Source organism: Buteo buteo, chromosome 25 (assembly GCF_964188355.1).
Source record: "Buteo buteo chromosome 25, bButBut1.hap1.1, whole genome shotgun sequence".
NCBI lineage: Eukaryota > Metazoa > Chordata > Aves > Accipitriformes > Accipitridae > Buteo > Buteo buteo.
Genome location: NC_134195.1, coordinates 2,758,826 through 2,771,590, shown reverse-complemented (window position 1 = coordinate 2,771,590; position 12,765 = coordinate 2,758,826). Strand labels below are relative to the sequence as shown.

At 45.6% G+C, this 12,765-nt stretch overlaps 1 protein-coding gene across 1 annotated transcript; it reads left to right on the top strand.

The window, feature by feature from the left end:
- Positions 1 to 6: 6 nt before the first annotated feature.
- Positions 7 to 11,865, top strand: LOC142044686 (uncharacterized). The gene is made up of 2 exons (XM_075057388.1): positions 7 to 632; positions 4,618 to 11,865. Exons 1-2 carry the CDS (start codon positions 577 to 579, stop codon positions 9,827 to 9,829), a joined length of 5,268 nt encoding a protein of 1,755 aa, XP_074913489.1. The 5' UTR covers positions 7 to 576; the 3' UTR covers positions 9,830 to 11,865.
- The last annotated feature ends 900 nt before the right edge of the window (positions 11,866 to 12,765 follow it).

Sequence of the window (12,765 nt, the reverse complement as noted above, 5' to 3'; positions counted from 1 at the left end):
TTTATTTTTAGATTGAGCAGATTATATGTTGCTGTATCAGTATCAGAATTTTTGGCTGAGGTCTTCAAGCAGTTGTAATAGGTCAGCAGTCAGGCTGTGGTACATTTCACAAGTCTGAGCACCACAAAAAGTCCAGGAAGAAAATAGTTACAACTGCTTTACCTTTTTCCTCCTTCCTTTTTCCTTTTTTCCTTTTCCTTTTATTCCCTTTTTTCTTTTTTTCCCCTCTCCTCTCCTCTCCTCCCCTCTCCTCTCCTCGCCAACTTCTTCTACTTTTTCTTTTCTTCTTTTTATTTTCTTTTTTCTTTTTCTTTTCTCTTTTCCTCTTCCTTTTTCCTTTTTCTTTTCCTTTTTCTTTTCGTTTTTCCTTTCCTTTTCTTTTTTCTTTTTCTTTCCTTTTTTCTTTTTCTTTCCTTTTTTCTTTTTCTTCTTTTTCATTTTCCTTTTTTCTCTTCCTTTTTAATTTTTTTTTTTTTTTAAATTTTTATTTTTCAAGAAAACCAACAAACTATGATTCGGTTAAAAGTTGCATACAGCACACAAAGTAAATAGCAGACCCCGGTGAAGGAGATTCTGATGCCCCCACAGCAGCACGGGCACAGATCTGGAATCCTCAATGAAATGACACAGATGTGAGTGCAGAATTTGTCCCCAGTGTTTAACCTTATGTTTTACCTCAGAAGTTCAGAGACTGAGGTCTGCGTAGCACTTTCCAAACTCCACCGTGAGTGATTGCCTACGTGGTGTTGGTTTCTCCTATCTTTCTCCAGCTGCTGAACCGCGTTTTAAAAAGATAGCTAAAAATACATAAGTACTTTCCTACCCCTTTTTCCATGTAAGCAATTGCTGGAATCGTCACTGGGACGTTATGTGGCAGAAAGAGGAGCAGGTGATCCCTGTCGTTATGAATAGCAGCCTGCATGACAATATCCGTATGAAAAAGGTTTTCCGTACTGTGAGCTACTTCGCACACTGTTGTTTCAGCATGTTTTCTCTTGGCAGCTTCGCAAGGTGCTTTCTTGTTTGCTTTGGAGATACGTTAAACCAAAAGGAGCATTCGTGTCGGTAGCTTTTGATTTAAGAGAATACAAAGACCTTCTAAAAACATTCCTTCTAGTTTAGGATGCCTCTAGCATACCTGTAATAAATTCAGCAATAGAGAAGAGAGAAGAACATATCCTGCATAAGGTAGGATTTTCTCCAGTATTTTGGCTTTTCCTCTTCCTTTAGAAAAAATAATCACCAAAAAATTGAAGAGTCCTCACAACTGTTCCCACTCTACCTCCTACGCAGGCTGAGGAGGACCAAGTTTTGTTTCAGAGACAAATAAGAGAATCTCATTTAAAAGGCGACTCCCACAGCCCGACCCTGTAAAGCACCGCTCCTGCGGCCGGGTGCAGGCAGGGTTGGGGCAAAGAGCCGGCTCCTCTCCCACCGCCGCCGCGGCACGTCGGCTCTCCTCCACTCCACGACACGGTGGTGTCCGCTCCGGAGGTTTTCCTGGGATGGACCAGCCAGCGGGATAGGGTTGCACTGCTGCCCGTTAGCGTATCAGGCCGTTTGCCGCTCCGACGCTGCCGTGATAAGTGTCGCCGAAGGACCTGTAAATAAATAACTGAGCCGCCTGTCTTATGCATGTTAATTCTTCGTGGGCCAAGAAGTCAGGAAAGTTTTGAAGGTGGCTTTGCTTCCTCTGGAGGTCCAAGCGGTGTGTCCTCCAGCCGCCGACAAGCGTGCAGCGGTGCTTCCAGAAACCAGCAGCGCATTGAGGCAGCGTCACGCACATTAAAAAAACCAAAACAAAACAGTGAAAACCAGCGTCTCGGTGGGAGGAGAGGGGCGAGGAGGCTGAAGTCCATGTTAGGCCATTTCACAGCATCAGGGATTTGCCCAAGTATCTGCCTCGTCGCCTGGCGTAGCTCGCACCGCTGGGAAGTGACTTCTGCTGGTGTGGGGTTCCCTGCCCCGTTCCTCCCCCCACAGGTGGGACTAGAGTTGACTATCTGTAGTTGATATAGAGGTGACTATATTTCACTGATAGGTCACATAGTTTAAGAACAGCAGGATGGAACTTGGGAAAAGGTGGCGAAGAAATATTAAGGATGGTGTCTTGGCTTGTTGGAAGTGGTGGTCATGCTCCCAAACGTGAGAAACCATCTGACTTTGCCCTCCTTCCCTGAGGGGGAAGCATGGCGTTTTCCAAACATTGGGACAACGCAGACTCATCACCGCCCACATTTTCTGCGGTGGTCTCAGAATTTAGTGTCATTGTACCACAGCCCTCGCACAGACCGCATTTCAGATTGACATGGTCGTGATGCTGGTTTGCAGGTGAGGTCATCTTGGAAGACCTGCAAATGCCCTAAATAGGTGCCATAGCTGTTTGCTCGTTTTCTGCTGCTTGCTGGTGAATACGGATCAAACACCCAACCCATGCAACAACCTGTCTTGGTACTTAAGGCAGTGCAGTATTCCCACAAATGCTACCTTTCAGATGGCATCCTATAAGAACCCTCTAACGTGGAAAAGGAAAACCCCAAACAGAGCTCACTAGTAATATATGTTAATGAAGCTGTTTGAATTTTACAGCTCATAAGTGATTAATTACTGTGAATATTCCTTGCAGGGAGGGTCTGATCTTCTTCCCTTCACAATCAATAGTAGTTTGGCTATGCTGACCTCACTGAAAGCAGGACTAGTCCATATTTTACTGTGGCCATTTATTGTATCCAAAGTAGTCCGGAAGGGACAGGTAAGCAGGACATCTGGTTCCACTGCTGTTCTGAGAGATCAGAGAGGACCCTAAATCACGCTGGTTGATGGCCCCACGTGTGCTTCTGAATACACCAGCCACTTCTTAGCGAGGAGAGGAGCGGTCTTCTGCCATGGCAAGATTTCAGTCAAAATATCAGCAGACTGGCTATAGGAAGGAGAGTGAACCAGGATATTTTTAGCCAATGATACCCTGAATTCTGATTTTTCTTTATTCTGAAAATTGCCATAGTTGCGACAAGCGGGGATCTTGGCGTAACATGGGAGCCTTGCCTCCTCCTCGGCTGTGGCCAATTCAGTAAGAGAAAGGGTGGATGTTACCACATTGTGCACGTGGGAGCGTGCACCTGTGCTGTGCTGAAATGTGGTTATTCCCAATCAAAACCTACGAAGTATTGTTTGTCACATTAGACATGGGCCAGTTGTCACGCTTTTTTCTTTTATTGGCCTGTAAAAATATCTACAAAGTCATTATAAATAGACCTTCTTCCATTCAAGTTGGCCACTTCGTCCCACTGCTGAGGGATGTAATTTTCAATATGTGCACTTGAAATGCAGCCAAGTGGAATCCAAATGTCACAACCCGACGGGACGAGGACCGGCCCCCCCACTTTACAAACAGCCTCCATAATATCGCAGTGGGGGGCCAGGTCCAATTTCTTTCAAAATCCGTGGGGTACCATCTGCTGGGGCACAGCTGGGCCTTCCCCAACCTTTGGAGGCTGACATTCCCTAAAGGATGAGTCTCTCTGCAGCCTTTCTTCATTTTCTACGCGTGGGCTTAATTTAAAGAATTTTTTATTCCACTTCTGCTCATAAAAATTAATCCCCTCCTGGTATGCAGGCTGCATTCTGTGCGTGAAGCTATTTCACTGCCCAGCGAAGTAACCTTGCAGCTTTTCGCGGTGTCAGAAAGCCGACACCTCTTGCTTTTTTCCCTCCTATCTCCATCTATTGTTATTGACTTCACGCTCCAGCTTTTGTGCTGAGTTCAGTATTTTATTTAGTAACAGATCCACACCAATTAAAGCATTGCATAAATCCCCAGCTGTCCAAGGGCCTGATTCTTCAAACTGAAGCGTAGGTCCAACATACCAGCCTTCTTCCTCCAGATTAAAAGGGGTTGTAGTCGAGGGACGTTGCCAGGGTTGCTGCTGTGGTGCTGCCCTTCACAAAGCAGATTTAAGAGGGTTAGTCCTGATGTGAGATTTGAATGCTATCCAAAAGCAAATAATGCAAAGCCTGTGGTGGTTTTTTTTTAATTCTGGAGAGGTACCTACTGACTTCTAACCTGTACCAATAGCAAAAACTATCAGTGGCACATTTGTGCTCCTCAGCCTTGAGATTGTGTTTCAATGGTTTGAGTCTGTTCTTATAACACAGAGGCAGAACCATGTTTTCCTGCTAACTGCGTTCTCATTGTATTTATCTTTGCCTACGCTTTACCTACGCAGGAGAGGAAAATACCTTCGGTGTTGCCCTTGCATTAGGACACGGTAATACTAAATGAGCGAGGAGGGGCACAGAGGAGACGCGGTCACCCCGACTAGCGCTGCTTGCTCCCCTAAGTGCTTCCACTGCCCACAAAACACAGAAGAAAGAGCCGACGGTGCCGTGGGAGACTGTGTGTAGCCGTGCGCGCTCCCGCCACACCGTGCCTCACGAAGCTTGTAAAGCACTTTTTGCATGCTTTTTAACAGGCCACTAACGACAACTCTCTTGAGAAGTTCTAAATTAAAGTATTTTTTTCCATTTTACGCTCGGCAGCATGCCATTAAAGCAAAATAAGGAGGTAGCGGCAATGTTGATGATTTGAAAAGAACATTCGTGTTTTCTCTTGCGCAGCACCAAAAGCACACGCTTTTGCGGAGATGATAAGATGCTGGTAGACCCTTTGGTGCTGAAGAAGAAGCTCAATAGGATGGCGACAGAGCAAGGGGCCTTTGCTGTTCTCAGCAGCCTGCTGCTGTACGTCACCGAGCTCGCGGCCGGCGACCCACAGCTCAGCAACAAGAGGACAAAATGGGCAGAAGGTAAAGAAAACAAGGTGAGTTATAACCAGCCACGTCCAGATCCAAACAGGGGCCAGCATCCCACCAGATTTCAGCTCTTGCGGTCCAGATTTCTAAACAACAATCGTGAGCCGTATACCAAGAAAAGAAGAGAAGTCGGCAAACTGGTCATTAAAGAGAAGTTGTGGGTGAGCAGGGCTGGTAACAAGATGGACAGAAGCAGAGACAGGAGAGGAGATGGAAAAGCAGCAGAGGAAGATGCAGACACAGCACCCAGCGAGAGGGCCAGGTGGAGCTGCGCGAGTGGGAAAAACACAGTGAAGGACATCCTGAAGAAATTTTTAGCTGCCGAAGAAAAAGAAGCCAAGGAGAAGTCTCCCAGCTGGAAAAAGAAGGGGCCGGACAACGGCTTGCCGAAAATAGTCAACAGGAGTTCGGTCCTGTCCAAACTGAAGGAGAAGTTCGAACAAAATGCTCTCTGCTCAGCTGCGGAGGTGAAAGCATCGCTCTTGCGCAAAGGTGAGAAAAAGACTAAAAAATTCCCGAGTAGAAAAACTATTCGTAAGCCAGAGGTCAGAGTCCTGCGCACGGCAGCAATGACAGCCACAGATATAAACAGTCCAGAATCCCAATATTTAGTGTGCTCCACGGTCCCGGTGCCCAGACTCAGCATCGTTACTGAAATTAACCATCCTTGGAGCTGGTCGAAAAATAACGCCATGAAGCAGCCTTTCGGTCATGATAGACCACTGAAGGAACAGGGGGGGTCCGATAGAGAGCCCGGTGAGAACAAAACACCCGCAAATACAGCACAGGACAGGGAGGACAAAGAAGAGTTACCGCTGGCACCTGAGGCCATGTCTGATGCAAAGGACCGTGCCAAGGCTAAAATAGATTCCACAAAGCAAAGACCCAACTTTACTCCTAATCTAGATAGCTCTTCCACTACCTGTAAAAACAAATCTCTTTCAGACTGCGTTCCTCCCTTGTCTGAATATAGTCTAGGCTGCGATGGGAATAACACGCCAGCTGGGCCTGATACTTCTTCACTATTGGGGATTACCAATGCTGTGCGACATGTCAAGGAAGACAGCCCACCTCCTAACTCGCCTCATTCTGGCACAGCTGAAGGATCCCATGAACAAAGTCCTCGGGATACTAAAAGAGGTGAGATTCCTGAAATAACTATGTATGTATACAGTTCAGAGGAAGTTGACACAGAGCTCACAGAGCCAGAAAAGGATCCTTTCTTTGCAGGCCAAAAATGTTTTCCAGAGCAGAAAGCACTGGGAAACATTCTGCCATTTCACTCTCCGGGAGTCCAAGCATCTCGTGAAGTTGAACCTCCAGTGGAGGATCGACAGCTAACTCTCCAAACACCAGCTTCTGGCAAAAGGCCACTGATAATCCAAAAAGAGGCACCAGGTTTAAGAGGCAGGTGCTCTGAAGAAGCCAAAGAAGGAGCGAAATATCACAGCGAAGAGAAAATATCCTCTACTTCTAGCAAAAATGCTAGTGATGTCCCAGCTAAAAAGGAAAAGGAGAATAAAACACCCAACAGCCAAATGCAAAATGAATCCAAAACCAAGCAGCCACAGCCTCCTCAAACGCCCAGCCCACAAAATAACTTTGGTAACTTCAGTGGGGACGTATCAAATCCAGATGCAAATCAGACCAAACTCACACTCTCCTCAAATCAGAGCCAGGAGAAGAAGCCTGGTGCTGCAGAAGAAGAGCACATCTCTACTCATTCGGAAGAGACACAAAGCCCTTTGCCAGGTGACCTTGTGAAGCACCGTTCCTATACCACGGAAGATTTTGGGAAGGACAAATTATCTTCATCAAATGAAATGATGAATCGTGCAAACAATCGAGCCCTGCACAGAGGTGCCTTGACTGACCTGGAGACCTGTCACAAGCCATCCAAATCTTTCATTGAGCGTGAAGAGGCCACTGCAGATGAGATGCCCTGGCCTGACCCTGAGGCACGGCAGCCACCCTCGTCAACCCCTTTACCAACACCAATGAGTGGGATTGCAGGACAAAGAATCCATCGCACTCTTGGAAATCCTCCAGCCCTTCGACCTATTGATCTGGTGAGGCAGGGAGCTGGTGGCGTGGGAGACGAGCATGCCAGCGATGGCTGTGAGAAGCATCCACCACCCTCTTCAGACAAGTCGACAAACCATGGGAATGATACGACGGCGGAGAAGAAAACTGCATCTGATTTTAAGAACCAAGCTCTGCCCCCAAATCGTGCAACAGAAAATGAAAACTCTACAGCTGAAGAGACAAATACATGTCCAAGATTTGAGAACTGTCTTTCACTTTCAACCAAGAAGCCAGGAAAACAGGAAAATAAGACCACGCTAGCCAGAAAGCCCCTATTAGCCTTGAAGAAGAACCGAACACCAACTTCAGATGATACCACGAAGAAAGGAAGTGATATGCTGGAAGAGAACCTGTTTCCTTCATCCGATGAATTGGTCTCAGACCAAAAGAAGCATGCAAAAGGTAAAAATAAGGTCTCCAAACATACAAAGGATAAGCTTTTGTCATCAGGTGACGACATGAAGCATAAGAGTGATAGGACAGAGACAGATGAGAGAGACGAGAGAAATGTCTTGCATAAATCTGAGGAGGAACAAGTATTCACACCAAGTGATACAGGGGATCATGATAATAACTCTTCAAATGAGAAGAATGCTCATAGACCTCAAACATCCCAGTCACCTTCATCAGAGCACGATACCAACATTCAAGGAGTGAAAAATACTGGGCAGGATTTGAAGCGTCTAACACCTTCAAGAGATTTTGTGAAACATGAACATGATATGGCAGTAGATGAAAACGTCACCTGCAATAAAGGGAAACACCACTTGTCCTCATCAAATGAACCAATGAAACATGCAAATGACAGTGCAGGGCTAAAAAACATCAAGTCAAGCTTCAAGAATTATTCAATGCCACCAAGAAATACATCAAGGCAAGACAATAAGACCACTGATGAGGAGAATACCCCTCATAATTTGAAAAATGAACCCGTGCAGCCTAAAAAGAGTTGTGAAGGAGAGAGGAATACTTCGTGTGATCCTAAAAATCGAACACCATTATCAAATCCACTGATGAAGCAAGACAAGAAATCGTCTCCTCTAGAGTCACAGAAACAGGTGTCACCAGGTGACTTTGTAAAGCCTGAAACTAAGTTGTCCGAAAAAAAGACTAAACATGCCTCTGAGAAGATCCAGTCACCTTCTTCAAACAAAGTGCTGAAGCCTCAAGAAAGAAGCTCTTCAGGAGAGAAGAAGCAGAAGACACCAGCAGCGGCAGACACTGGGTCACCTGAAACAAAGGCTGTAAAAGAGGATAACGAGCACCAGTGTTCTGGGAAGTACCAGCTACCTCCTTCAAGAAACTCAGCAAAGCATGAAGAAAATACTCCAGGAGGAGACAAGCAGCAAACAAGATTTGAAGATTTTACGCCGCCTGATACAGGTGCTGCAAAAGAGAAGAACAAATTTCCAAGTTCCAAGAAATACCGATCGGTATCGTCAGAAACGTTGGTTAAGCCTCAAGAAAAAAATACTCCAGAACAAAAGCAACAAACATCAGCTTCTGCAGGTTTTAAGAAGCCTGGTACTAACGCTGTAAAAGAAAAAGATGGAGATCCAAATTCTGAGAAGTCACCCTCTTCAAACAAAGTGGTGAAGTCCCAAGAAAAAAATGCTTCAAGAGATAGAAAGCAGAAGACACCAGCAGCGGAGGACATCAGGTCACCTGAAGCAAAAGCTGTAAAAGAGGGTGATAAACACCAGTGTTCTGGGAAGTACCAGCTACCTCCTTCAAGAAAATCAGCAAAGCGTGAGGAAAATACTCCAGGAGGAGACAAGCAGCAAACAAGATTTGAAGATTTTACGCCGCCTGATACGGATGCTGCAAAAGAGAAGAACAAATTTCCAAGTTCCAAGAAATACCGATCGGTATCATCAGAAATGTTGGTTAAGCCTCAAGAAAAAAATACTCCAGAACAAAAGCAACAAACATCAGCTTCTGCAGGTTTTAAGAAGCCTGGTACTAATGCTGTAAAAGAAAAAGATGGAGATCCAAATTCTGAGAAGTCACCCTCTTCAAACAAAGTGGTGAAGTCCCAAGAAAAAAATGCTTCAAGAGATAGAAAGCAGAAGACACCAGCAGCGGAGGACATCAGGTCACCTGAAGCAAAAGCTGTAAAAGAGGGTGATAAACACCAGTGTTCTGGGAACCATCAGTTACCTCCTTCAAGTAAATCATCAAAGCCTGAGAAAAATGCTCCAGGAAGAGGAAAACAACAAACTGTATCTGAAAGTTTTACAAAGCCTGATGTAAGGGCTGTAAAAGATAAAAACAAAGATCCAGGTTCTGGGACGTGCCAGTCCCCATCTTCAAATTTGCTGGTGAAGCCTCAAGAAAAGAATGCCACAGCCAAAAAGAAGCAATCGCCACCGCCACCTGACGAAAAAGCAACGTATAAAACTGGTAGTCCAGAAAAGAAGAGCGCACCTGAGAGAAGAGAGAAATACCAGCTACGCTCTTCAGCTCTATCAGAGAAGCTCAGCAATGACAGCTCAGGAAAGGAAGGTCCTGCGGGCGACATCAAGAGCTATCAAGCTCCATTGCCAAGTGATGGCCTAAATTGTAAAAGCAATACTGTCCCAAAATACACCGGTTTGTCTAATAGAGAGAAGTCCCCCAAATCATCCTCATTTCATGTTGCATCAAAAGACGAGGAAAATCCTGCTGGAAATCGAAAAAAGCAGTCTGGATTTAAGAAGTACCAAGTGCTCTCATCAAAGAATTTGGTGAAGCATGAGAAAGAGGTTGCTGAAAGGGAGGGGAGCTGGCAGGCAGCTGGCGAAACAAGTGAGGAAAAAGCAGAACTGGAGGACTGCTCTAAAGCAGCGTCATTCTCAAAATACACAGTGGAAAGCTACAGCGAAAGACTCTTAGATTCATCTTTCAAACCATTGATCATTAGAGTAACTGACACATTTAAACATCACAGCTAAAAAATACGGCTACAGCTTAGGCAAGAACTTACAACTGATCATGTCACCGATTCTCTCGATCTTTCTTTTTTCCTTTACTCTCCAGGGCATTATATTATCATTTTTTAATCACAAGGACATTGATGTGCATCTATCTGAGCTGGCCTTTTTTCCTTTCTTAAACACTAGCCTGAAGACAAGAATTAAATTAATCACTGCAAGTGAATTAGCTAATCACTGAATTAATCATCAGTTTATAAATTAAATACGAGAAGGGCTTTGAGATCAGCGTGAATTCAGCCCTGCTCCAGACTCTCCTTGCTAACTAATGGGTTTTGTTTGCAACAAAGACGACTGTTCAGGGTGAATTCTATTTGTATTTACTTATTCTAATGAAACTCCGCTAGTACTTCTTCCAGGAATGGTGGTAGGCAGTGTCAGCTTTAATTATGTCAAAAAGTGCTTGTTCTAAGCTCTGCCTTTTCACAGATTAACAGGACCTGTTGATCTATTGCTGCACTGAGTGACGCTGTTAGCAGAAGTAGTGAGGGAAGGAGGGGAACGCTTCATTTATCTGCAGAAAAATCCTCAAAGGACATTGACGCTACAAGAGGATTTACCGCGAATGCAAATGTTCAGCCTCATTAATATTAATATTGGAAAAATAGTGATTTAACCTCCTCTGAAGCTATTTGCACTTTGGCCATACACTGTGTGCATTATTGTGGTAAAGATACGCCCTTTCAAGGGGTTCTTAATTACTGCAGAGGAACACGCAGCAAGCGTAAGTGCTCAGAAAAGCCCGACGCTGAAAGGCCCTGAGGACCTCTCCTGCGGACGATGTAAGCCAGAGAGAGGCAACACCTTGCCAGGGCAATTCAGATTTCCCGGGACATCTGCCCCACTCCAAATCCCGGGGCACGCAGACATGAGGCAGGTGCCGCAGCTCGCGTTAAAAGTCTTAGGAAGTGTTTATTTTACAACGCAATGTGAAACGGAGCAGTAAGAAGCAGCCGGCGCCACTGGATCCTGCTGACGGGATACGATTTTTTTGTGTGTTTACGGCAACAGCGGCTTCCGCACAAAGTTTGTGCGTGACGAATGTTTTTTTTCAGAGAAGCGAGGGCAGGGTTGCTGCCTTGGGTGTCGTAGCAAAGTTGCGACAGGCAGAGAAATCTTACTGCATCCCTCTCCCGTATGCCGGATTAGCTTAGCGTCGTAACCGTGCATTCAGGTTAAAATTTACCATGGAGCAACCCTAAGGACCCCCGGCTTCAGAAAGTCGCAGAGCTATCCGGAAAAAGAGTGGGTTTTACACAAGCAAGGGAATTTGATTTTTAGGACGCTCTCTCTGCGCAGTCCCGACCCGCTGCCAGCAAAGGAACGAGGACACGAGGATGCTGGCAGCAAGCGGAGATCAAACCCGTTTGCCAGCACGATGCGCACCAGTCACATCCGTGACAACTGGGCTGGACTGGCCGGCCACGCTGCCGGGAGGGAGAGGGGAGGTGAACGTCGTGTCCCCCGACTGCCGAAGAGGCTTAGACTTTGATTTCTTTTCCTTCACCACAAGAATTAGGCTTTCTGGCATCCGGAGGCTCACAAAATTAAAATCACATATGTATATCACACCGGTCCTCAAAACAGAGGCTAAACAGAATTTATCGGAGGCACAAGACTGCCCTTTTGCACAGAGGTGTGTTTCGCCCACTGAGCTTTTATGAGCTGGCAACCATAAAGGCCACTTTGTACTAAACCTAAACCGTAATTTACTTTTTATTGTCCATGATTTCATTTCCCATTTGAGAAAAGTCCTTACAACATAAAGCTTTTGCAGCAGACTTGAATAGTAAATTCTCTATGAGCTGGCTTTTCCTGCAAGCACAGGAGAAGCCGTTCTAATTATTCTTTTCTAATCTTTTAAAAGAAGAAATTTAAAGGGGTTTTTTTTTGCCCCTTATTCACATCTGGAAAGATCACTACTCTATCACAAATTAAAGGACTTCTGCCTGCCAGATATTAAGCAGGTAGTCAGTGCGTACCAGGAGGTACCCTCAACTCCTCTAATTTACACCTGCAACGTCTGTTTTTCTCAACAGAGATACAGCACTAGGAGACTCAGACGCAGCACCCTACGTTCAGGACAAGTCAGGCAGAGTCATCTTGTGAGGGTTAACTTTTAGGTTGCTGCATGACTTAATCTCTGCTGGTAAGACATAAATCATCCATCCAAGTCAATTGACTGTTCCTCCCTGAAGAGCACTTAAAACTTGACAGAGATTTGCACTAAATGCATCCTTAAGTGTAATGCCTCACTTAAGCAAATCACCAAGTTTTGTTTCAGGAGTTGACACAATTAATCCTCCAGGAAAGGAGAGAGCGAGGCCATACGAATTCCAGTGGTGATGGCTAGAAGAGCAGTACAAGATTGGTATGTCTTGCAGTCAACAGCCCAAAACAAGCCGCTCCAGACCATGCTGGCAGGAAATTTAGCACTGGTGATAAGCAAAGAAAAGTCAGAAATGGGTATTTTGGAAAGAACAGGAGTTCAAGGAGGGGTATGCAGATCTACGCCAGCTGTGCCAGAAGGGGTGCAAATGGCAAGGCTCGGACTCTGGTGACACCCTTGCCCGAGGGAGATACGCAACAGAAAATATGGTTTCATTCCCAGTGCCCAGGAATCCTTCCCGGCCTCCTTTGCCCCGGGAGGAGAGGTCCCGAGCCGCTGCTCTCCTTTAAGCACATCTCCCACCTTGTCACAGGAGAGGCGATGGAGGGAGCCCTCCCAGGCTGCTATTTCACTTTGTCTGAGCGGGTAACAGGTATTTTTGATGATCTGCTGGCACATCTCTTGGCTTTCCTAGTTTTGCGTGGTGGGTATAATTCTGTACAGTTCTGTTGCTCCACCATACTACAGCCTTCTGCTTTACTAAAACGCATCTTTTGAGGCAAGTATC